Source organism: Antechinus flavipes, chromosome 1, assembly GCF_016432865.1.
Source record: "Antechinus flavipes isolate AdamAnt ecotype Samford, QLD, Australia chromosome 1, AdamAnt_v2, whole genome shotgun sequence".
Lineage (NCBI taxonomy): Eukaryota > Metazoa > Chordata > Mammalia > Dasyuromorphia > Dasyuridae > Antechinus > Antechinus flavipes.
Window position 1 is genome coordinate 549,974,486 of NC_067398.1, and position 27,561 is coordinate 550,002,046.

Here is a 27,561-nt window from a genome sequence, read left to right on the forward strand (position 1 = left end):
GATGCTGCTACATCTATGACTACATTTTCCACCCAAATATTCCAGAGTAGCTGTAAATTAAGCTCTGTAGGTCAACTGATAATCAAAGAAGGACTACAAAAACAGTGCTTTCCTGGACAAATGAAACATGATTAGTGTGAGTCCATGATGTTCTTCCTATGAAATACTTGAAAAGCTACAGGCAAAGCAGCATCAAAACAAAATAAAATACCCAATCAATTTAATTTGTTAAGTCCCATGTCCAGGGTTTTAGTGATTTAAAAAAAATAAAGTTTGATCATCCTATAGAGGTGTATGGTAGGGGTTTTGAGGTTTGTCTGTTTTATGGAAGGAGTGTTTCTCATGCCTAAAAAGAAAAAAGAAAGGGAGGGAGTATCTTAAAAACAAAACTATGTTGAGTCTGAAATCCTAAAAAATTAAAACTAATCAAATGCCTCATTGTTTCTGTCAGTGCAAGAGAAAGAAGTGGATCCCCTTCCCAGAGTCCCCTGAATCACAGAATGGTGACAGTCAAATTATCGGTTTCTATTGTGTAACTGTTTGTTCATCTTCTGACAGCCAAAGGACTTCCACCCCTTAAGAGTCAGATTTTCCTGTAAACAACACCATTTATTCCATTCAACTAAAATAACTTTATTAAAAAATTTACTAAGTTCCAGGCACTATGCTAAGGAATACAAAGAAACCAGGGAGGGGAAGGCAAGGGGAAATACAGATTCAGAGATAGCATGAATGTATTAAGCAACATATATGGCACTAAACCATTTTCCAATTCTGTCTGACTGTGTCTCTATCTCTCTCTCTCGTCTCCCTCTCTCTTTCTCCTCTGCATATAACCCTCTTTCTTTCTCCCCGTTTCCCCAGTCTCTTCAGGAAAATCTTCAGACACTGAGCTCTTTACATTTAATACAAATTGTTGCATTAGGGAACTAGGAAGTCAAAGAGCTGAATTTGGCATCCTTATCACACTTGTACATTAGCATAGATAGTACTTTTAGCTCTAAAGAATTTCTTTATGACCTCAGGTAAAACAGTACAGAAGAGAGCCAAGTTTGGGTATGAGACACAATAATTGGCACAAGCTCCATAGGAGATTAGTGATTCCTGTCTGAAAATTTCCTTACATTAACTACCAAGGGGGTAGTGTGTCTGTGCCTCTGTTTGAATTCCCTATAAGGCATGTATTCATCCAACATGGCATCTTTCTTCACAGTTTCCTTGCAAATGCCTTTCCCTAATAAAAAAGGCGTTGCTGAGAAATGGTTCATTGACTTGTTATTTAATGTATACATGATATACATAATTGTCAAACCTTCAAGTCAAAGAGTTATTTAGTAGCTATTTCCCACCACTTTGTAGCAGAACATGTCAGTCTTCTTCGATACAAGAAACACCTGTACTGGTGCAGCAAAATCCAAACAGCTTCCAAAAGGTCTCTTTGAGATACAGGAAGGTCACTATCTGACTTAGGGAATCAAGTCTCTGAGTCCCATGCAGGAGTAAGTGTCATACATTCATTTTTCTTGAAAGCATTTTTCAGCAATATCTCCCCGAGGGTAGCTGCCAATGACCAAAAAAATTCCTTAGGTCAGCACTCACCTTCTCCAAAAGGAGAAGTTTTCACATGATTGGCCAATGGGCAGAGTACATAGCTAGATGAAAAGCTTTAAGATGTTAGTAGTAGGAATCATCCTGAGAGATGGTGCTTCCATATTGCCGGAGCGCTGAATCAGAGGCTCTGCATCTGACCGTTGGATTAGTCCATTCTAAGGCATGTTCTAGATGGGCATTATGGACCTATTTTCAGTCATCTCAAAAATGGTGATCCTAGTGGTGCTGCCCCTTCATCGGAGTGTCTTTGTTCTTTTGGCTGACCAAAGAACAATGAAAGTTTGTGAGTTCTTGGTGTTCTAAAAACAACCCACAGAGGGAAAAGCTCAGACCAAGTCTATCTTCTGAATTGTTGTTGGACACATCTGTTGAGTATTTTTCTTCTTTTGGAAGTGGACATGGAGAAAAGTTTGTTCCATGCCTTGTTTGTTGATATCTGGAAATATGTTCTGTAGTTTTGCAAATTTCTTTAAAAAAAAAAAAAGAAGAAGAAGAGGAGAATGAATAAGAGGAGTAATAGAAATAAGAAATGAAAATAGTCTAGTTAGCAATAGAATTAAAATGTTAATTCATGATGATGGCTGAATAACTCCTTCCTGGGAAGGAAGCTCACCATGTAGCCCAAGAGGAAAAGACTTATGTATTCAATTATAGTTTCAACAAATATTTGCTGAGCCTGTGGCAAATATGTGATTGGGGGACAAAGGAGTTAAACAGACCTTTCCTTACTGCTTCCAGTGGACCATGTGTGCTAGCTCAGCTGTTAGATACTTTGAGAATGACAAAGCCCCTTATTGACCACCAAACAGAAAGAGTCAATACACATAGCTAGTAGGGGGATGGCATCATCATTTCAAAGCACAAACTTTTCAGTGCCCAGGGACATAAGATCTGCCAGAAGCAGAAAAGGTCTTTATCATCCCCTAATGGCAAATCAGTGAGTTCACACTGTGGTCTTCAGGGATCAGGGAGACAACTCTTGTGTAATCTCTCAGTTACACAAAACTCATTAAGACCTGATTTTTTATTCTTCCCACTACTCTCCTCCTTTTGGACTGTCACCACTGTCCTGGAAATGGATAACCTCTTCCAGACAGAGAGTATGAGTTTCTTGAGGTTATATCTCTCTTCAAATTCATTTTCTAAGTAACAGGTCACAGAAGAGAATATACACTCATATGTGCCAATGCAAAATAGCAAAGATATTGCTTTCTTCTCTGTGTTTCTTTTCTTGTAGGACTTATCCTTTTGAGTGTGTATGTATTATTTTCTCCTGCTATACTTTAGGTTCCTGAAGATTCATAAAGATTAACTGAGTTTCACATGCTTCCTTTCTCCTCAATTATAGCTGGAACATGGTAGGCATCTAACAAATGTTTGTCCTTTGAATAAGACAGAGTTACCTAGAGCTCTGGTAACTGTGATTACTAATAACTACAAAATATTTTGAATTTGTCCAGTAATCTTTGGCTCTGTTTCAATGCAGATTCAAATACATGATTCATTTTATCATCACAATAATACCTGAGCTAAATTTCCTAAAATTATTTTCAAGCTCCATGTACTTCAGAGTGTACTGTAATGCTGAGTGAAAATAGAAACAGTTTTTCTTCTACTTATTAAAGAACAGAGATGCAACACAATGTGGGCTATAGAGGGACAATTTGGGTGTGAGGCGGATCCAGGTTAAGTTCCTGCCTTTGAAGGGTGCTGACTGAGTGCTCATGGGTAAAATACTTAATCTCACAGTGTCCCAGGCAATTCACTAAGGAAGTTAGTCTTCATTGAAAGGAACTGAAGTTCCATATACTAGCACAATCAGGTTCAGAGATATTCACACCCAAATACACACACATACACATTTATTATAACACTCCCCCCTCAACAACTTTAGATTTACCTTTAAAATTAGCCTTAAATTTTTTTTCTTAAAAGAATAACAAATGTTTCTATTCTCAGCCATTGGTATCATCATGAACAATTAATAAATGTTTGCTGAATGGAATTGAACATCTTAAGAAGATACTTACACAGGTAAAAATGATGAGAAATACATAAAACATCGCAAGAAATAACAGTAGGAGAATTTCAGCTCGGTATTTCTTGTACTTATCATCCAGCTCTATGGTACAACCTGACAACAAAAAGCACAAATCATCTGTTCAGGATTTTGTTTTTACTTCCAATAAAAGATCTATTACTATCTCAAGTACATCATTCCCAGTCTAAAAAAAAGTTTATTTCTCTGCCATTTCTGTTTCTTCCTTTACATCAGCACCATGATCTTTGGGTATTATACCTTGAAGTAAAAAAGAAAATAATGGCTAAAAGGGAAGCAGGATGGTATGCTTTAAAAAGCACTATAAAACCTGGATTCAATTTCTGAATCTGCTACTTACTACTGTTGGAATAATGTACTGTTTCTGCCCTTGTGATAATGTGTACCTTGTTCAAATTCCAGGTCTGCTATTTCTAGCTATGGAATTGTAAGCAAGTAATTAGATAATTCTGAGTTCCCAGTGTCATGATTAGACTAAATGACCTCTAGGTCTCTTCTAGTTTTAACATTTTGTTAGATTCACTCATCCCATTGGGGAGGAACCTGATGATTTGACAGTTGCTTAGTTGGACAGTTAAAGGAGGAAGGAGAAGTTAAAGCACTGTTGTTGTTCAGTCCTGTCTGACTCTTCCCAATCTTATTTGGATTCAGCTATTATATCCTAGTACTTAGAGGAATGTTGGACATTCAGTGGCTTTGCAGTGACTGCTGATCATGGCAAATGAAACAATTTGCAATAAGTCACCATACCTGTCACTTTGAGTTCTACTGTGGCACTTGGGCTGTTTTCTTCTCCTGGTGCCCACAAAGTACATCTGTAAGTCCCCACATGTTGGCAGGTAGTATTCTTGATCTTTAGGGAACATTCTTCCGAAGGACAGGCCTGTAATGAGCCATTTGTTTCTTTCTGATCATGGTATTGTTCACTAAGGCTTAGGTTCATCCCCAACATCTTGGTCAGCTCTCCACTTTGTTCATTAACCTGTAAAAAGTATCAGTGACTCATTGAATTTCAGAGCTGGATATGACCGTAGGATTCATTTAATAAATGAGGAAATTGAGACTTACAGGAGGGAAGTGATTTGCACAAGTTTAGATACCTATCCTGTGTTTCAGCCAGGACTGAAACACTAGCCAGAATTTCTGATCCAAAAATCAATGCTCTTTCCACTATCTTTTAATAGCATTGCATTTTACAAACCAAGAACTACAAACCCTGAACCCAAATACCAGAGCTGTATGTATAAATTTTTCAAAGAAGCAATATTAACCCTGTTTTTAAAGAAAATGTGGGATATAAGAAGAAAAAAAAATCATTCTATACACTTAATAAAATATCTACTTTGGAACAAGAAAACTGCTGAAGCCTGGACAAATTTGGGTGGCTGACATTCAATGGACTGTTACTGCATGATACATAATTTCTTGATTTACCACAACAGCGCACAAATCCACGATGATTAAAAAAAAAAAAACTGCCAATTCAATTGTAAAAAAAAAAAAGATTTTTCCAGATTCTTGATTTCTTATTAGTGCTCCTTATACTGGTGTAAATTGAAAATCTGAGCCCATCAGCAAAAATATCACAAAGGGCCTAGACCCATTCTTTAACAAAGAATGAAAAGCTCATCAGAGACAGACCCCCTTCTTTTTCCCGAGGATCCTTAAATTTAGAGGCTTCTTTGCTAGAGCTAATATGATGATAGCTCGCCTTTCTATAGCTTATGAAAGTATGCAAAGCATCTTCCTTACTACTACTCTGCAAGATTATTAATTCCGTTTGAAACTGATGCTTTGACCATGAGCATAGAACTAGTCCAAGATCACATTCAAACTTAGTTTCCTGACTATAACATCGAGAATATATTCATTAAACCACATTGCCTGATGTATATTAGATGTCTATATATTAGATGTTCAAAGCACCAAATGAGATCACAAAGAACAGGACAGAAGAAAAAAATGAATAAACACAATACATGTACTTATAATTCAACTAGTCCAGGGCAAACTTCTAAGGGGCACCAAAAAAAAAAAAAAAAAAAAAAAAAAAAAAAGACATATAACCTTGAGTCTTTTTTAATGAAGCAATAGATTGGAGTTTATTGACTTGCTCAGGCTCTAGTAAGTGTCAAAGTCCCAGATTTGAACTCAGGCCCTCCTAATTTCAGAGCATGTCCTAACTACCCCAAATCTTTTTTCATTTTCTTATCAAATACCAAAACTTAAATATTAGAATGAAGGATGCTATCATAGACTTGATTTTACTATCAGACAAATTAACAAAGAAGTGAATTAGTCATTACTTCTTCATTTCCCCTATTTTCCCCTAAGGAACAGCTTTCACTCCAAATCTTCAAGTTCTTCCCTCTTTCCCTTCCTAAAACTTCTCAGCCCTATTAAATCAAGCTCAGCTAGGTGTCAGAAAGCTGCTCTTAACTAAATTTACATAAAGGTACAAATAATTAATTGAAATACTTTGCGTGTTCACAGTTTTAAGGTTATTCCCATTTTAGCAAGGGACAATCCTATTGCATATTCATCTTCAAAAGAATGAATCTCTAATGGTAGAATCCCAGACATTATTGATAGGCCATTCTGTGCAAGAAGAAAAATCACTAGGTTCCATCACTAGGTGGCAGCCTCCTCCATCTATAGGTATAAGATTGATCACATTCATTGTATTTCATGAGCATATCTTAAATGTATTTTATTCTTCCTAAGATATACTCCGCATATCACTCCCTAACCAAATACTTTCAAGGGTTTCTCAAATACAAAATCCTGACTTTCCAGGCCCTCTGCAGTATCTTTAGATCTATAGATGAAATATCTAACTAGTCTATTTACCCTCTCCCAATAGACACCATGAGCATTCTTCCATCTCAGTCTTTGGGGATATTGTTCTATTTGCCTAAAAGGTCCCAAGTCTTAGCTTGCTTCAAGGTCCAGTTTGAGTCCACTTCCTGTTTGTCTTCCCTGATTCCCTCAAACCTAGGAATCTGTCCCTCTTTTGAGGTCCTTAAGCTTAGTAGCCTCATTTAAATCCAGTTTATCCAGGAATCAAGACATTACCTCCATGAGGTCATTGATTATCTTCAAAATCAAAGGTCAAACAATGATAACAGCAACAATAGTGATGATAGTCTAGGACAAAGAGTCACATAGTGCTAAGGCTAGAAGGGACCTCAGAGAAATCTAGTCCAAATGTCCAATCTTACAGATGAGGAAACCAAAATTCTAGGGGAATGAAATCATTTGCTGAAAGCTACACTCAGAGGCAGTATTACACCCTGGGGCTTCTTATTCTAAGTCTTATGTTCTACCATATTTCTTCCATACATTTGACACTAACCATTTGCCACCGTCTATCTTTGGCTTTTTATAGATATGTTCTTTTTTTCTTCATTCAACAAACATTAAGTGCTTACTATAGTGATATATTCTAATATTCTAAATATTGAGACAGGTATAAAGTAGCTAAAATGCACCTTCCACCCTTATGGAGTTTATAATCTAGTGGGAGATTAAAATATGCATAAATATAATGCTTTTTGTTCACATGTCCAACTTTTCATGACCCCATTTGGGTTTTCTTGGCAAAGTAGTTTGCCATTTCCTCCTCCAGGTCATTTTAGAGATAAAGAAATTGAAATAAATGGGGGTAAGTGACTTGCTCAGTGACCAGCACTAAGTGAATAGCATACAACCAGTAAGTCTCTGAGGCCAGATTTGAATTCATATCTTCCTGACTCTGGACCTAGCACTTGCTCCACTGTCGCACCGAGCTAGAGTCCCATGAGAATCAAAAGAAAAAGACTCTTTTCACCCAAAAGTGCTGTAAGAGATTTCAGAAGGAGATGAGCTTTGAGCTATATCTTTAAGAATGGATGGGAGGTCAAACAACAATAATAACTTGTAACTCTCCTATTAAAAGATTGATAAGAATAAAATTAATTCAATATTGAAGAAAGAGATGACAAATCTTTTTGCATCTTACTGTGCTATATGATTAAGTAGTTTTTAAATAAATGTTTGCTATGGAGTAATCATGATAGATGGTACTTTTTTTCTCTGAATAAAATAATAATGTTTCCTTTCAGATAGTTATCCATCTATTAATCAGGTAATCAGGATCCTGTGTCAGAAGCAGGATTTGAATCTTCATCTTCTGACTCCAAGGCCAGTGGTATTTCAATAACTTAACCACATAACTTTTCTATGATAGATTTTTCCCTCACTGACTTGACTGGTCAGTTTTTGACTAAACCAGAGGACTCCTTTTCAAGTGTTGCAGTTTCTAGTTTCCATCTTCCCCTACATACAGAGGTTAGAATATACCACTTATCACCCCACCCCTGACCCTATCATCAGTTCTGATTTTTTTCTTATCTGAAAAAGTTGTCCCCACCTAACCTTCCATTGATCTCATGTAATTTTCAAGCTTTCTAAATTGTAACCCGGCAAATGGTAAGACAAATTATCATTTTTAGACAGACCCTTCAATGGAGCGATATTTGGACAGCTGGGGGTACAGCAATGACCAAGGGGAAGTGCTGACATTTATGGCAAATTATTCTTAGTTTGTGCCTTCAGCCAAGAAGCATTTTATGAATACAAACAGACATGATCAATGAAATGATTTTGCTGCCACTCCCTTTGTTTTAAAATGCAGGTTCTCGGTCTTTTTACTTTACAGTGAAGTCTAGTCTATAAAGATCTATTTTCCTGAGAACTCTCCCCCACCCCTTTGCTTTTAAGAAAAATAATAAATACTGAGGCACATAGGCAGGAAATTGAGGGAACAGCTTGTGAGGTCCTCATGATACCTCCCCTGGAGAAGAAAACACAGTTTCTTTCCATTGCTATTGCTCCTTTATTAATTTGGGAGTTTACCAGATCAGCAGAAAGACTGAGTTTCCATCCCTTCATCCCTTTTCCATTCTATTCAGTATTCATCCTCCATGAGGCTACAGAGACCTCTGGTGGCAGCCCGATCATTCCTTCCTAAAGATTACTTGGAGCCCTAACCTCACAGTCTTTCCTAGAACTAGTCTAGGAGAAAGAATTAATTTTCTTGGCCGTATTTTAGGTGTTGAAGGATTTCTTCCTAAATAATTACCAGAACCCTGCTGGAGAAAGGTAAAGAACATGTGGCCTTACAGATATTAGGAAGGGGTGGGAGGTCAATTAAGTATGCAGATTAAAGCAAAGTCAGAAGTCAGACGGCTTCTTAAACACCTATCTGGGTTAGCGCAAACTTGAGCCTTTCCAATCTAATTAAAACACGGAATGCTGCCTCATCATGTGCCCCGGCCCTGCCTCCTCCAGGCCACACGCCCCCACGTCTTGGCAGACACACGCTAACACTTGCTAGACGGGGCATTTAACAGGTCAGACTCCTGGGATAATCCAGTGCTAATGCACGCCAAGTCTCCTCCAGGTGATGCTACAACTATTCGGCTGCTGCCAGTTTAACTAATTAATTCTGCCCAGGCACTTCAGGTATTAGTGCAAGAGACAATGGGCAGCCACCGTCTCCATGCCGCTGCAGCATCCTGCTTCTCCTCTCTTAATTAACCTTAAAATGTGTTCAGCCCAGATTGGTTCCCCCTGAATTTCAGAGGGACTATATTTCCACAGAAACTCCCGCGTCTGAAATGACAAAAGCTTGGAAGAATGACAGGAACTTCCAGGTTATCTACACCTGGTTTTCTGCGGAGGGGAAGGAGTGGGCAGGGCGGGAGTGGATGGCTCCTGCCCATCCATCTCTCTAATTCCCAACTGTTCATCTGGAATTCAAAAGAAAAACAGTACATCCCACTGGAGGCAGCAAAAATATAAACTATTGAGTCCATTTACATAAAAATGGCTTCATTACCATGCTGGCTGCTGGGAATTACTGAAGCAAGAATCTTGCCGGTGATCAGGGACCTGCCGGCAGTGTCCTGCCTAGCTTCATGAGATAAGTCATTTTTAAAAATTCAGCAACAACAATGAAAATTTGTTTTTATGGTCACATTTCCATGGGCCACTGGCAAAGTCTTCCAAAAGCCACTGGCCATTTTTAGTAGTAGATGGGAAGGGTGAAAGGAAAGAAAGGGAATTTAAAGCAATGCAATCAATTCAGTTCAACAACAGTTTATTAACTGCCAACTATGTACTAAGTCCTGCCCAGAAGAAAGGGAAAGAACAAAAGGAATGGTATAAAGGAGTAGAATGAGCTCTGAATTTGAGTTATGGCAACTTCCGTGTTTCCAGAGATTTGGGGACTCCTCACTCTTTATATTCTAGGGAATTGAAACAATTATTAATTTAACATAACCAAAGTGGACTAGATTGACAATGAAACTGCTTACCCTAGTTGTGGGAGGCACACAAAATGGCTTGACATTTAAATGTCATGTTCAGAGTACAAAAGTCAGTGGAAAAGACTTCTTTTCCAACAGAAATGAGCCCTTAAAGTTTTGCCCCTTCTCTCCCATTTTGTCACCCAAATTGCAGATATGGACAGTTGGAGTTGGGAAGTATTATTTATTTTGTCAAACATTTCTTATTTATATTTTAATCTGGTTTGGAATGGGTGCACCTGATAGTTGTGTGAATTTGGCCATTAGTTTGATATCTCCATGCTAGACAATCTTGGAGGTGTCTTCCAGCACTAAATTTATGTTTCAGGATCTTCAGCTTTTCAATTTATGCTCCTAAAGCAGATTCTCCTCCTTTTAGCCATCAAAACTGTTTTTCCTTTTGTGACCTCCCTTTGAAAAAAAAAAACCCTTAAAGATGGCCACAATTTTTTTTTTTACATTAATTGTCCATATTCCAAATGGATTGTTTGGCTCACATGGAAGATTTCATTGAGAAAAATTCTGAGTGGGGACTTAAGAGATGGCATGGTAAAGACCATTATGAGCACTATGCACCTAAGCTGTACTGACTTCAAAAATAGGGGAAAAAACAAAATGAAAAAATGATCTTCTACTTTTTTATGTTGTAAATTTCTTCTTAATCTGGAAACTGGACAAAAAGATCAACTATTAGCAAGATCAAATGACTTAAATGTGCATATATGTATGTCATTGCTCTCCTTTAGAGCATTTTTGAAAATAGTCATTTCTAACAACAAAAACCCATCTTATTCATTCACAGGAAAAAAAGCTGTTGATAAGAATATATTTAGATCACCTAATCTTTTTTAAAAAGCTAAACCACAACATAACTTGGACACTATTCACTCAAAACAACCAATCTTTTTTGATAGTATTTTCTTATGTTGTGTCCTTCCATATTAGCTTTCAGTCAGCAGTTTCACTCTTCAATTGAACTACAAGAGACGAGACATCAATGACTTTTCTTTTGACTACTTCTGAGGCTACTAATTTGACTAAACAGTGTAGACACTAGGCTCTTCATCTAGAGCAGGCATTTGGACAAAAGAAGAGCATGAACCAAAGACTTGAATAAAGAAAAGGCCATGGATATATTCCTGTTTCTTTTTAATTGAATTGTAAAACACACAAAAATTTTCAAATGAAACAAAAACTCACTTGAAACTGAGCTATAGAAAGAAAATTGGAAAACAGCATCAAAACCCAATCATGCCAACATTTCATTTGGTTTTGAGTGTCTAACTAGGGAAAGTTCTTTTTCCTTCCATTTCTTCACCATTTTTCTACAAATATAGACTTCTTCAAAGCTACAGAGTACATATTATTATGGATATGAAAGATAGTATGGCATAGTGGATAGAGAGCCAACTATGTAGTCTTTCTGATTTAGCAGAGTGTATAGAGTACAGGTCACGGAACCAGAAAGGCTCCTCTTTCTGAATTCAAATCCCACCTCAGACACTTATTAGCTGTGTGATGCTGGGCAAGTCACCTCATCCTGTTTACTTCAGTTTACTCATTTGTAAAATGAGTAGCAGAAATTACTCTAGTACTTTTGCCAAGAAAATCCCAAATGGTGTCACAAAGAGTAAGAATAACTGAAATGACTGAACAATAAAAGATGAGCTCGTAAATTGCATAACATTTGTAAGGCTGCATCCATGACATCATAGGGCAAAATAAATGTGTTTCTCCAATACTTCATCTAACAAGTTGGTAAAATATATTTAAAAACATGGAATTGGTATTAAATTAATCTAGTGCTTTCCAATCTTATCAAACAGCTTTCTTTTACTGCATTCTTTGCACACGAACCTTCATGTACCTTGGCTTCTAACTCAATTAAACTGCCAATATAATCCCCATCCATCATAAAAACAACTCTTTCTTACATGCAAAATGGTTTGGCTCCCAGGCTGATGTCATAATGAGGGTAGAATGTATTAGTATTAACATGGGTTTTTCCCTCCCCCCAAGGTAATTTTATTAGAAAAATGGTTTTCTTCCTTGAAATTTACTAAGTTTAATTGACAAGTCTAGATTTATAGATGTTACTAGAATGATTCATCTTGATAGTTCTTAAATGACCAAGGAATTAAACTAGGACTTTGCAGAGTCTCACACACAGTAGGCATGTTATCAAATATTTAATTAAATTAAACCATTGTGGAATTCAGCAAGCTTGAACCAGCATTTTCATCTTTACTTAAGACTCTTCTGGTTCACATAATCTTTTCCTGATAAACTGAACTGCCATGTGCTTTGCACTGTGAATACACAAAGATGAGTAGGAGGATGAAATATGTACACTGATGCTTATTATAAAAATTGGGATATAATTAACTTCACTTGTTGTAGCTCAGTAGTGCTAATCCTGTCCAATTCTTTCTGACCCCATTGGAAATTTTCTTGGCAAGAATACTGGAGTGGTTTGCCATTTCCTCCAACTTATTTTACTCATGGGGGAAACTGAGGCAAATAGGATTATATGATTTGCCAAGGTCATACAGCTTGTAGGTATCTAAGGACATTTGAACCCAGGAAAATGAGTCTGCTGACTCCAGGCTGGCGCTCTATCCACTGTACCACCTAACTGCCCCATATAAAAGGATATTTCAAGGATGGGAATAACCTGAATAAACCTGTGCATTAGGGAGATTGTTTTATCATTACTGGATAGTAAAGAGACTTAGAGGCAGCAGGGAGGTAATTTAGGAGGTCATTCTTCCAGCAAAAGATGATGCATATCTAGACTGGAAAGATCACAACAAAAATTAAAATAAAAGAAAAGATGCAAAAGCTATGAAAATGACAGGTTAGATAGGACTTGAGTGAATCTATGAATGAAAAAAACTTAAAAGGAGCTGGAAACAGGATCTAAACTGAAGATTTAACTAATCAATGGAAATCCTGATCATGGAAATTCCCTCTACCAAAACAGGATGACCCACAGTAAGAGGTAAAATGACCTCCCCAGAGTTGCACAGTCACTATATATCAGAGGCAGAATTTGAACCTTGGTCCCTCTGGATTCCCAAGCTAGTTTTCTCTTCACTTTTCTTACTCCTCATTGTCAAGTGAATTTTCAGATATCCAAACAATAGAAATTTTCTTAGTCCCTGGTGACTGAGTTGGTGGTCACAAATTAATTTGTACCACCTTCTTGTACTGACCCAAATCAAATCTGGCTGTCATCTTGTCCGGATAAACAAAAACAAGTACTACAAAGGATAGGAAGACTTTGTCTTTTACACTGTTTTCTCAAAGCATCATTCACCCATTTGGCCATTTGAAGTTTCTTCTACTCTCCCTAGCTGGGAAATCATTTATCTTTGAAGTGTGCCTTTCAGGGTATCAAGATAAGTGTTATATTTGAATTCAACTCTCACTGACTACCAAGGCTGGAATTTTGAAATATTTATTATTGCTGTTTAGTCATTTTTCAATCATGCCCAACTCTCTGTGACTCCATATGGAGTCGGGCAATAGGGAGTATGGAGTTTAGCGAGTTGCCCAGAGTCACCCAGCTAGGATGTGTCTGAGACTGGATTTGACCTCAGATGCTCACTCCAGGGCTTGTGCTCCATCCACTGCATTACCTAGCTGCCCACATTTGTGGTTTTTTGGCAAAGATCTTGGAGTACTTGGCCATTCCTTCTCTAGCTCATTTTGTAAGTGAGGTAACTAAGGCAAAGAGGGTCAGGTGATTTACCTAGGGTCACATGACTAGTAAGTGTCTGAGGCCAGATTTGAATGCAGGAAGATGAGTCTTCCTGCCTCCAGACCCAGCATTCAATGGAGAAGGATCTTTTTCATACAAGTCATTGAAGAGAACCATAAGACCTGATAGACTTTTAAATATTATGGCAATAATCACTGCTCTCCTTTGATATCAGGACCAGAATTTAGAAAACAGGTTGGCATCTGGGAACCTATAAGAGTCACCCTATAGAATTTCCAAGTCTAGATAGATTCTGGACTTTCCTAGGTGTCCCTATCCATTCAAGGAGAGAGAAGAGAGAACCCTGATTTGATTAGGACTTCCAGCTTCTAGCCAACAAATCTCTATCTCAATAGTGACCACAGAACTGGCTCATAGTCTCTATGAAATGCCAGGTTTTCTCAGTCTGCAGTTAGAATTACTACATTGTTAGAATTGTACCAGCTACCCCACAACCCACCTGGTTTCTGACAGGAGAAGAATTATCACATCATAAAATATTTGAAAAATACATCTGGGGCCTACAAAGTCCAACACATTCTAGGCTCTTTATCCATGCAGGCTGTACTATAATCTCAATTAAAGGAACTCTATTAGGACTATGGCTCTGCTCCTCAGAACCACTTCACCTGAAATCTTGCCCTTCCTAGAGAGAAGAGGCTGAAACAAATGTGGGAACTGCTTTTGCATCACCAGAAGGAGCCTCTGAACTTCCTTATCCTTTTATAGCTTTTTACCTAGGCATTTAGCCCAGGCCAGGCAAATCTCATGCCACTGAGCTTCCCTTTTTTGTCATGGAAAACAAGTTGTTTCAGCTCTACAGCTGTCAGCAGCCTTCTTCCTTCCTCCTGCTCTTTAAAAGGCATGACCTTTTTAGCTTCTTTGGAAATTTATGAACATTAGCAAGAGTTTTATTCAAAGGTGTTATTTCTGTTCCTTGCTAAGAATGTAGTCTGATTCTATGAGACTTCCTTCCACCAGGTATTGTCACTGCAGTATTCTAAAGAAAGAGTCTGCAATCAACTGAGAATAGTTAAGGGCAGTTGGATTCAGGGGTCCTCAAACTTTTTAAATAGGGGGCCAATTCACTGTCCCTCAGACTGTTGGAGGGCCAGACTATAGTAAAAACAAAAGCTTTGTTTTGTGGGCCTTTAAATAAAGAAACTTCATAGCCCTGGGTGAGGGGGATAATTGTCTTCAGCTGCTGCATCTGGACCACGGGCATAGTTTGAGGACCCCTGGATAGTGTATAGAGCACTGGTCCTGGAGTCAGGAGGACTTGAGTTCAGATCCAGCCTGACACTTACTAGCTGTGTGGCAAATCACTTTACCTTGTTTGTCTGCTCAGAATTATTCAATATTTCCTCATTTCCTGAAGAATAAAGACCAAATTTTCTAAGATGACATTCAGTGCTCTTCATGATATGGTCCCAGGGCAATATACTAAAAAGAGCATTTCTGATACAGAATCAGATAGTAAGCTTTTGAAAAATTATGAGCATAATTTTCCAGATGAGGTGGGGTGAGTTACAGCAAATGTTCTCTAAAGGTATTTCAGCCTTATATTCTGGTATTTCTCTATGTGATAGTAACCAACTACTTCAATTTTTTTTGAGCTTCTCAATCCTGCTATTCCCTTCAACAATGCAGATTACAATCTGTCTATGCTAACCATCCTGTGTGACTCCTATGCTTGTTGTTCTTCATTTATTGAAGTTGTGTCCTATTCTTTGTGACCCTATTTGGGTTTTTTTTTTTTTTGGCAAAGATAATATTTTATTTGTCATTTCCTTTGCCGGTTCATTTTACAATAGAGGAAATTGAGATAATATCAAGTGACTCACTCAGAGTCACACAGCTAGTAGTCTCTGAGGCCATATTTGAAACTGAATCTTCTTGATTCTAGGTCTGGCAGTCTATCCACTACATGACCTGGATGTCGTATTTAGGGCTCCTATAAGTTTATCACCCATCAGACTGGTGGCCTTCCTTGCTCCCTGGACAACAGGAGACTATAAGTGGGACATTCAAGTCATTTAATAATTATCATGATTGTTAAGATTTGACTCTTCCAGGAAATGTCCACTTTCTGATCAGGCAGGACAAGGATTTCATACCTAGAGTAATAATAATCATAATGATGACAACTATAATTTATATAGCAGTTACTATGTGCCAGACAGTAATGCTAAGTACTCTACAAATATTAATTTATTGTTCCTTACAGCTCTGAAAGGCAGGTACTATTATCAGTCCAGGAGGTTCCAATCTTTGTCTCTCAGCACACAGTAGGCATTTAGTAATAGTAATCTTGCCCAAAACATTCTTTAATGCCATTGTCCAGAAGATTGGATGGACCATTGGGCTGATTCAGTTTTGCTGTGTTATAATAATAAAAACGTCAAGTTTGATTTTGCACGTGAAGTCATTTCCCCTTTTTCTCTTTCTTTATAATTCATCCAGAAAAGGTCACTTGTTCTGTGACGCATCCCTTTGCAACTCTGACCCTGACAAAATGGGTGTTCCTTAACTTAACATCCTCTTTCATTCTACCTCATCCTAGACAACTTGTAAGTAGGCAGGACATCCTTCTTAGCTCTCAATCACTGCAACATCAGCTGCATACTTTAACAGATTACATTGCTATTTGTGGCTAACATCAATTATAGCTATTCCTATAATAAGAAAAGCTGACACTTGATGGTAATACATGTGCTCTATACAAATTGTCTCATTTGATTATCATTACAAACTTGTAAGGTTATATGAGTTTTGTCTTTCTTTTAAAGATAAGGAAGGTTCATTGACTTGTTCAAGGTTACATTGCTCCTTTTCAAAGGCAAAGCCAGTACATAAATCTGGGTCTTTTAATTCACAAAATCTCAGGGTTAGGAGGGACTTCAGAGGCCACAGAGTCCAACCTAAACCTAGACAAGAATATACCTCAACTCTCAAAGGGATCATTCAATCCTTTGCTTCCATTCTAAGTGTAAACAACTCTAATTGTTAGGAAGTTTTTTCTGCCCTTACCCCAAGCCTAAACCTGCCTCTCTTTATCTTCTACCTATTGATCCTAGTTCTGATCTCCGGAGCCCCCATTCCTCTTCTAATGAGACTATTCCTCAAATATTTAAATATCGTTGTCATGCTCGCTTCTGCCTTAAGTTGGTTAGCTGGTAATGCAGTGGATAGAGCACTGAGCCTAAAGTCAGGAAGACTTGAGACATTTGCTAGCTATGTGACTCTGAGTCTCTGTTTCCCTAATTGTAAAATGAGGATAATAATAGCACCTACCTTGCAATGTTGTTGTAAGCATCAATGAGATAACATTTTGAAAGCAATCAGCACAATGCCTGGCCTATAAATAAATGCTACATAAATTCTTAATTCCTTTTCCTTCCCTTTCATGAGGTTTGTTGTTTTTCAAATTGTTGACAAGTTGTGTATAACTCTTTGTGTTGGGATTTTCTTGGCAAAGACACTGCAGTGATTTGCCATTTCCTTTTCAGCTCATTTTATAGATGAGGAAACAGGCAAATAGGGTGAAATGACTTGACCAAGGTCACACACTAGTAAGTGTCTGAGGCTGGATTTGAATTCATGAAGGTGTGTCTTCCTGATTCCAGGCCCAGTGCTCGATCCACTGCATTCCCAGTCCTACCCAACTGAGTGAGAAAGAACTCCAATTGGTGATGAGAATCAAAAGTCTATTTGTATATATAATACATATGCTTACATTAACAACCACTGCTTATCCTTTGCCAGTTTTTGAGTTCAAATGCATTATCTTCCTACTAGATTGTGAACTCCTTGAGAGCAGGAGCAATTTTTGGTTTTCTTTGTATCCCAGATTATTAGCACAGGGCCACTGATTGCTGACCATTACATGAGAGCAGTCATTTCTGCATCTCTTTGTTCTCTTTCTTTTTGCTCATTTGTTCTCATAACACTAAGAATACACAGTGGCTAACAACAGAAACATAAAAAATCAGAGAAGAATTCAGGAGACAAAAGATAACAGGAGACCTTGATTGGCAGATTCTCATTTGGGAGAAACCTGGTCCAGTGGGAGGAACAATGGAATCAAAGGTAGTTGGCTTGAGAGAACTCTCACTAGTGACTCACTACCTTGGAAACATGTCAAAAGCTTTACCTTTTTATATCTCCATTTATTTCCCCATCAGTAGAACAAAATGGCATCCCTCCTAGACTCACATGGATTGTGTAATTAAAAAAAACTAACTGGGCACTGTCTATAGAGTGTTTTGAGCTCTTTGGCTAAAATTAGTTGATAAATACATGACTTGCATAGGCTTGATTTTTATCCCAGGTAAATCAATGCCATTTGGACAGAGATTATGTATTGCACAAAGCCTAGAGGACTAGAGATGCTCAATGGAATTTGTAATTATGAGTAATTAGAATGGTAATAATGATATAGAGAAACTCTACAGGAATTTGCCCTAGTATGCCTGACATTGGAAACCAACTTCAAAGATGGCATCTGCATAACCCACTTGCTCCAGGCTCAGTGCCATATGGGAAGAAAAATGATTTGATAAAAAAAAAAAAACGCATGCTTTTAGAAGATAAAATAAGCTGAGATAGCTAACCTGACACAGATACCTGCTTAAAATTCTTCTTTTTGTGGCTCCCTTTCTGCTTCATTTGTACAATTTTCAAGAAAGTAGTGGAAAAAATTACAAGGTGTTTTATCTTCTGTAAAGAAACATATTTCACCAGGGACCTTCCCCTTCTTCCTTCTCCCTCCCTCCCTTCTCAAACACCACTTTCTTCTCTGTGGCACAAATATAATCAATACAAACATATAATTATTGGGCTGGAAAATCACAAACATCTGCAGGATGTGACCAAACCTGTTAAAAGTATTGAAAAGTCTAATAAATATCACTTTAGCTATCTCTGATAGGTTTATTGCCATAGTGATAACTCCTTCACATCCCAACACCCAAAAGGTTATTGTTGTTTTAATAAAACTCGAGTTTGATTTTAAATGGCTTGGTTTCACAGACAACAGAGAAAGAGGAGAATGTTTAGTGGTGGTTGAAAATGAGGAAAGATAAAGTCCTAAGATTTCCTACAGAGTAAATAATGCAAAGAATATGTCTATAAAAACAACCACCTACAGCTGTACAGTTAGAACATCAGTTAAAGGCCCATAAGAAGCAAAGGTTAATGACTAAGGTTTACCACATCATTCCAAACAACCTAAACACAAAAATATTGGTCTTAACAGCAGCTGGAATTCTATAGTCTAAAAATCTATCCACTTATTTCATGAAGTATTTTTTAATTACACCCTTGGGGATTTGTGTATTGCTTGCTGATTACCCTTTGGAGGGGGTGGTAGGTTCTTTTCACAACTACCCCTCTCTTAATGACTGTTTAATTCCACATCTGTCTAGCTTAGAGCTATTATGTTGTTTTGTGGTTTTGTGTTGGGTTTTGAGGTGGGGAGGAAAAGGAGGAGGGTTCCTACCATAAGTAATTAAGGAAGAAAATGCAGAAGTATTAAGAATAAAGCTAGCTGAAGGATTATAGAAAAGAAAAACTATATTTGTTTCATTTCAGATGACTAATGACTAAATGAGAAAGAATTACTTCTATTTTTATACTGAGAGGTGACCTTACTGCTGTACTTTTCCCTAGTTGTGGCAGCTAGGAAGCTTAGTATATAAAGTGAAGGATTTGAAGTCAAGATGATTTGAACCTTAATCCTACATCAAATACCAACTCTATCCTGGTTACTCATTCAGTCCCTGATCTGATAAAATGGTAATGATAGATAACATCTACCTACTAGGGTGTTGTGAGGAATATATAACATAAGCAAAATTTTTTGCAAATCTTAAGGCACTATATAAGTGAAATTTATTATTAGTCAGACAAAACTTGAAATATTGTATTCAGTCCTGGGCACCACATCTTAGGAAATCTTTCAATCAATCAACTCTTAGTAAGTACCTTCAGTGTGCCAGATACTGTGTTAAATGCTAGGGATACCCCACAAAAAGACAAAAGACAATCCCAAACTTGTAATTTAATGGAGGTGATGAAAAACAAATAAATATATACAAAGTCAAGTTACACATAAGATTAGTAGAAAATAACAGGAGAAAATCATTAGAATTAAGAAGAGTTGGGGAAATTTTCCAATAAAAGGTAAGACTTGAGTTGGGAATAATGGAAACCAAGGAGGTCAGTTGTCAAAACAGAGAAGAGCGAATATTCAAAGCATGTGGGAGAGCCAGAAAAATGTACAGAGCTGAGAAATAGCATGACTTGTTCAGGGAACAGCCAGGAGGCCGGTGTCACTGGATTGAAGGTGTAAGGTATAAGACTAAAAGGTAGAAAAGAGCTAGGGTTTTAAGAGTTTAGAATGATGGGATTTTGGAAGAGACAAGGAGCCACTGCAGGTTATTGATTAGGGGGAGTAGTTATGATCAGAGCAAAGGCTTAGGAAATTTGCATTACTGATTGAATGGAGAATGATTAACATTGGTAAACTGGAACAGAGCCAGAAGCATACAGGTAGGAGGGTGAAGGGATAGAAAACTATGCCATTTGGAAATTGAGAAAACTGAGAATGTTTAGCCTAGAGAACATTCAATTCACTGTATTCTTATACTTTAACTATATGTAAAAAACCTAAGATATGAAGGTGAAAAGAAACATTGTTATGGATTTATGGGATTTAGAATCTAATTGAGGATGGGCAAGTTATTTGCGCACAAATAACTATGAAGGAAGAAAGAATGTCTTAAAGATAAATGGAGATTCAGGAAGGAAAAAGTGTTACAGACAATGAAGTGGCACAGTGGTATAGCAGTGGACCTAGAGTTCAAATCCTTTCTCAGACACTTAATAACTGTGTGGTCCTGAATAAGTCATCTAACCTCAGATGGAAAAATAGGATTAATGAAAAATGGGGCACCCATTACCCCAAAGTTGTTCAGATAAAATGAAATATTTGTAAAAAACTAAGCATAGTGCCTGGCACAGAGCAGGTGTTTAATAAATGCTTGTTCCATTTATAAAAGAAATTTGAAAGAAAAGAGACCATTTTCCAATGGAGGAAATCAAGAAAGGCTACATGAAGGGAATGGTACGTAATCTAGGCCAAAGAGCAAAAGATTTCAATAGGTGATATATAGAGAGAGCATAGTCTGGACATTGAAAGTATCACTTGTACAAATGAATAAATAAAAAACTTTAAATTGGAATCCAGACCCTGTAACTCCAAAGGCAATGCTCTTTGTGTAACATATGTCTTCAGATAACTGAAGGGATAGCACATGCAAAAGTCTTTAGACCTGGTCTGTAGAACAAAGCTAGAAAATGTGAATGGAGATTATAGAGACATAAATTTGATTGTTCCTTCAAATTGTTATTTAGATATTCTATTCCTGTTCTTTCTCACTACCACTATCCCCCATTTCTTAGGGTTTTAGCTTATTATTTACTTATTTGTTTTTCCATCCAATTGAGGATAAGGATTGTTTTCATTTTTCTCATTGCATCTCCACAATGGTACACAAAACCTGGTACTTAGGCACTTGGATGGTTGGATTCCACTGAATTGAATGTAAGGTTGAAGCAGCTGGTAAGCAGTAGATAAACTCTAGGCCTGGAATTAAGAAGATGGGACATCAGATCTTACATCACATACTTATTAGTCATGTGACCTGAGCCAATCACTTAATCTGACTCAGTTTCTTCAAGTGTAAAACAAGGATAATTATAATATCTACCGCTCATGTTTATTGTGAGGATAGAATGAAATAGCATTTATAAAGCTCTTAGCACAATGTCTGGTACATAGACCTTATATAAATCTTTATTTTTCCTCTTCATCCCTCTCTTTTAGAGCTGTCCCAAAAAATACAATGAAAATGTCTCAATGCCTCATAATAGAACCTATACAAAAATTGACCATATATTAAGACATAAAAACCTCAAACTCAAATGCAGTAAGGCAGAAATAGTAAATGCGTCCTTTTCAGACCACGATGCAATGAAAATTACATTCAACAAAAAGCTAGGGGGAAGTAGACCAAAAAATAATTGGAAATTAAATAATCTCATACTAAAGAATGATTGGGTGAAACAGCAAATCATAGACATAATTAATAACTTCATCCAAGAAAACGATAATAATGAGACATCATACCAAAATGTATGGGATGCAGCCAAAGCGGTAATAAGGGGAAATTTCATATCTCTAGAGGCCTATTTGCATGAAATAGAGAAAGAGAAGGTCAATGAATTGGGCTTGCAACTAAAAATGCTAGAAAAGGAACAAATTAAAAACCCCCAGTCAAACACTAAACTTGAAATTCTAAAAATAAAAGGAGAGATCAATAAAATTGAAAGTAAAAAAAAAACGATTGAATTAATTAATAAAATTAAGAGTTGGTTCTATGAAAAAACCAACAAAATAGATAGACCCTTAGTAAATCTGATTTATAAAAGGAAAGAGGAAAATCAAATTGTTAGTCTTAAAAATGAAAAGGGAGAACTCACCACTAACGAAGAGGAAATTAGAGCAATAATTAGGAGTTACTTTGCCCAACTTTATGCCAATAAATTTGACAACTTAAATAAAATAGAAGAATACCTCCAAAAATATAGCTTGCCCAAACTAACAGAGGAAGAAGTAAATATCCTAAACACTCCCATCTCAGAAAAAGAAATAGAACAAACTATCAATCAGCTCCCTAAGAAAAAATCCCCAGGACCAGATGGATTTACATGTGAATTCTATCAAACATTTAAAGAACAATTAACTCCAATGCTAAATAAACTATTTGAAAAAATAGGGATTGAAGGAGTCCTACCAAACTCCTTTTATGACATAGACATGGTACTGATACCTACACCAGGTAGGCTGAAAACAGAGAAAGAAAATTATAGACCAAGCTCCCTAATGAATATTGATGCTAAAATCTTAAATAAAATATTAGCAAAAAGATTACAGAAAATTATCCCCAGGATAATACACTATGACCAAGTAGGATTTATACCAGGAATGCAGGGTTGGTTCAATATTAGGAAAACTATTAGCATAATTGACTATATCAATAACCAACCAAACAAAAACCATATGATCATCTCAATAGATGCAGAAAAAGCATTTGATAAAATCCAACATCCATTCCTAATAAGAACACTTAAGAGCATAGGAATAAATGGACTCTTCCTTAAAATAGTCAAGAGCATATATTTAAAACCTTCAGTAAGCATCATTTGCAATGGGGAAAAACTGGAACCTTTCCCAGTAAGATCTGGAGTCAAGCAAGGTTGCCCACTATCACCATTATTATTCAATATTGTATTAGAAACACTAGCCTCTGCAATAAGAGTCGAGAAACAGATTAAAGGAATTAGAGTAGGCAATGAGGAAACCAAACTATCACTCTTTGCAGATGATATGATGGTATACCTAGAGAACCCCAGAGATTCTACTAAAAAGCTATTAGAAATAATTCATAATTTTAGCAAAGTAGCAGGATAAATCCCCATAAATCCTCAGCATTTTTATACATCACCAACAAAATCCAACAGCAAGAGATACAAAGAGAAATTCCATTCAAAATAACTGTTGATAGCATAAAATATTTGGGAATCTATCTACCAAAGGAAAGTCAGGAATTATATGAGCAAAATTACAAAAAACTTTCCACACAAATAAAGTCAGACAAATAATTGGAAAAATATTAAGTGCTCTTGGATAGGCTGAGTGAACATAATAAAGATGACAATACTCCCTAAACTAATCTATTTATTATACCAATCAGACTTCCAAGAAAATATTTTAATGATCTAGAAAAAATAACAACAAAATTTATATGGAACAATAGTCGAGAATCTCAAGGGAATTAATGAAAAAAAAAATCAAATGAAGGTGGCCTAGCTGTACCTGATCTAAAATTATATTATAAAGCAGCAGTCACCAAAACCATTTGGTATTGGCTAAGAAATAGATTAGTTGATCAGTGGAAAAGGATAGGTTCACAAGACAGAATAGTCAACTATAGCAATCTAGTGTTTGACAAACCCAAAGATCCTAACTTTTGGGATAAGAATTCATTATTTGATAAAAACTGCTGGGATAACTGGAAATTAGTATGGCAGAAATTAGGCATGGACCCACACTTAACACCATATACCAAGATAAGATCAAAATGGGTCCATGACCTAGGCATAAAGAACGAGATTATAAATAAATTAGAGGAACATAGGATAGTTTATCTCTCAGACTTGTGGAGGAGAAAGAAATTTGTGACCAAAGATGAACTAGAGACCATTACTGATCACAAAATAGAAAATTTTGATTATATCAAATTAAAAAGCCTTTGTACAAATAAAACCAATGCAAACAAGATTAGAAGGGAAGCAACAAACTGGGAAAACATCTTCACAGTTAAAGGTTCTGATAAAGGCCTCATTTCCAAAATATATAGAGAACTGACTCAAATTTATAAGAAATCAAGCCATTCTCCGATTGATAAATGGTCAAAGGATATGAACAGACAATTTTCAGATGATGAAATTAAAACTATTACCACTCATATGAAAGTGTTCCAAATCATTATTGATCAGAGAAATGCAAATTAAGACAACTCTGAGATACCACTACACACCTGTCAAATTGGCTAAGATGACAGGAAAAAAATAATGATGAATATTGGAGGGGATGCGGGAAAACTGGGACACTGATGCATTGTTGGTGGAGTTGTGAATGAACCCAACCATTCTGGAGAACAATCTGGAATTATGCCCAAAAAGTTATCAAACTGTGCATACAACTTTGATCCAGCAGTGCTACTACTGGGCTTATACCCCAAAGAGATACTAAAGAAGGGAAAGGGACCTGTATGTGCCAAAATGTTTGTGGCAGCCCTGTTTGTAGGGGCTAGAAAATGGAAATTGAATGGATGCCCATCAATTGGAGAATGGCTGGGTCAATTGTAGTATATGAATGTTATGGAATATTATTGTTCTGTAAGGAATGACCAGCAGGATGAATACAGAGAGGCTTGGAGAGACCTACATGGACTGATGCTAAGTGAGATGAGCAGAACCAGGAGATCATTATACACTTTGACAACGATATTGTATGAGGATGTATTCTGATGGAAGTGGATCTCTTTGACAAAGAGACCTAACTGAGTTTCAATTGATAAATGATGGACAGAAGCAGCTACACCCAAAGAAAGAACACTGGGAAACGAATGTGAACTATTTGCATTTTTGTTTTTCTTCCCAGGTTATTTTTACCTTCTGAATCCAATTCTCCCTGTGCAACAAGAGAACTGTTCGATTCTGCAAACATATACTGTATCTAGGATATACTGCAACATATCTAACATATATAGGACTGCTTGCCTTCTAGGGGAGGGGGTGGAAGGAGGGAGGGGAAAAATCTGAACAGAAACAAGTGCAAGGGATAATGTTGTAAAAAACAAAATTAGCCTGGCATGGATTCTGTCAATATAAAGTTATTATTAAATAAAATAAAATAAAATAAAAACTTATAGAAAAAAAAAAGAAAATGCCTCATAATATAATAAGTTTCTTGTCACCAGAAATCTTTGGGGGAAAAAAATGGATGACTTCATCTTGAATATCTCTTGGCTATCACTAAATGGGATTTGTTCTTGGGTCTGGCTGAACCAGGTAATTCAGAACTCCCTTCTACCAATCTACCTAGAATTTTATGCTATGATATAGAACTCTCTCCACTTTATGCTCACATCAGCTAAAAAACAGACATTAACAGAGGACACCAATCTCCTACCCTCCCCATCCCCACCACTGAAGAATGCTAAAGAGGTAGAAAATATAGTCCCCTTCCCTAAATACAATTTACTTAGGGAAACAAGCTTTATATACATAAAAAAAGTTACATCTTCTTTTTACTGAAGAAACTAGGGCTATGGATATGTAATAATGTATACACTATCAGATGTGAAAGATATGCTAGCTAGTTTTTTATCTCTAAAATCTTTGTCATAAGGAATGGCTTAATGGAGGAAAGAAAAGGGATGACCTCAGAAATTTATATGATTTAAAAATAAAGGCATCAAAATCATAAAATACTTTAGAGAACTAGCAATATAGGAATATATATGTATGTGTATATACACACACAGATATAGATATAATAAGTGGCGAATGAAAGGCTCAGACATTAAGTTCTCTAATAGCAATTTTGCTATAATGTAGGTGGTAAATATTTCCCAATTTTGTAGATGACTAATTTGTCTTAAGTTCATAAAGCAAATCAGTGAAGAGGATAAAAGAAGAACCCAGAACATCATGTTTCTTTTGGATCTTAGCTGTGGCTGATATCTAATGCCTAAAATTAATTTATATTTCATTTGGGGAATATAATCAGATAACATCTTAGACGCAAAACAGTTTAGAGTTGGGTGGGATCTGGAAGAACATCTAGTCAAATTTCCAAATGGGGAAGAGTTAGGTTTGTTCAAATACACTTGCACACCTATAGATGTAGAGGATATATGCTCAAAGATTACCATGTTCAGAGTCTGGTTGTCAGCCTTGCTGAAGTGAAGAATGGCCAGAGGAAATGGGTAAGCCATAAATCGAATAACTGAAAGTTGACAGTTTGAGTGAACAAAAAATACTTTTCAACAGTTTGTTTCTCTTTCTTATGGAAATGTGTGTATGTATGTATGTGTGTGTGTGTGTGTGTGTGTGTGTGTGTGTGTGTGTGTGTAAAATTGCCCCAGACACATAGAAATGTGAAAATATTTCTTGTTTGCAAGTTCCAAATGGACCATTATTTCTGACCTTGGGAACCTTTTGGCTTTGAGGAGAGTCATAAAGACTCCTGAAGTTAACTCAAGTAAAAAGTGGAGGGAGGGAAGAAGAGGAAGAAAGATTCTGATTATAGATTAGTTATAGATACTAAGTTTCTCTGGCCATGGATTTTACAGTTTGGGGAACAATGAAAAGTCAGTCAAGCCTTAGGTAGTACACGGAAGGGTCTCTCACCTGACAATGAGGGCACGTTAGTAAAGCTAGGATCTTCAGAATACCCTTTCCCTTGCTCCCTAGGTTACTCTCTTCAGGTTCCTCAGAACCTTAGAAGCTAAGTTCTCCCTGTCCCCGCGCATTGACTCAATGCCGTCAATCAGAAGGAATTGACCCTGCTCCGGTCTTTCTTACCTTATCCCAGAAGATCATCACGTATGGGGTCTGAGGGTTCCAGGGGGCTGAACAAGTCAGAAGAGCATCCTCTGAACATAACACCTCCACCACCTGAGCTGCCGGCACCAAGCACCAGGCTGAGAGAAAGAGCCGGGACACCAGTGAGCCAAGTGGATGGATGAAGGGAGGATGAATGCGGCGCAATGGGGAAACGAGGAGAGGGGCTAATTAAACATTAATCACCACCTTCCAGCCCCCGAGAGCTCAAGGAAAGGGATTTCGGGGTCGGTTTCGGGCACTTACTGCAGCTCAAGATGAGAAGCTGGAGAATGCGCATGGCTTGGGGAGCAAAGCTGGCCACGGCTGAGCGCAGAGACGCAGTAGAGTATCTGTTCGAAGCTCTGCCTTCCAGGACGCCAAATCTCACAAACTGACTGACTGCTGCGTCCGAGATCTCAGCCTTCTCTAGCCAGCGCTGGGGCTTCCCCCCTATGTCGTCACCCTCTTGTCCCCCTGAGCTTTAGGGAATTCCCCCTGCTGGGAGACGAAAGGACCAGTCCCTCCCCCTAAGATATTGC

The 27,561-nt window shown here is 37.2% G+C and overlaps 1 protein-coding gene across 1 annotated transcript; it reads right to left on the minus strand.

The window, feature by feature from the left end:
- Positions 1-608: 608 nt before the first annotated feature.
- On the minus strand, positions 609-27,555 carry CD83 (CD83 molecule). Its single transcript, XM_051970657.1, has 5 exons — positions 27,287-27,555; positions 27,002-27,120; positions 4,421-4,652; positions 3,642-3,745; positions 609-2,078 (listed from the first exon to the last, which is right to left on the minus strand). Exons 1-5 carry the CDS (start codon positions 27,318-27,320, stop codon positions 1,938-1,940), a joined length of 630 nt encoding a protein of 209 aa, XP_051826617.1. The 5' UTR covers positions 27,321-27,555; the 3' UTR covers positions 609-1,937.
- Positions 27,556-27,561: the final 6 nt, after the last annotated feature.

Bases quoted from the DNA above. Each gene is read 5' to 3' on its own strand.
- CD83 (XM_051970657.1), bottom strand. From the start codon at position 27,320: ATGCGCATTCTCCAGCTTCTCATCTTGAGCTGCA. The intron at 4,653-27,001 runs GTAAGAAAGACC...TACTTTTTACAG, and splicing joins TGATGATCTTCTGGGATAAG to GTTAATGAACAAAGTGGAGA. The intron at 2,079-3,641 runs GTAAGTATCTTC...TTTTTTTTAAAG, and splicing joins TTCTCATCATTTTTACCTGT to AAATTTGCAAAACTACAGAA.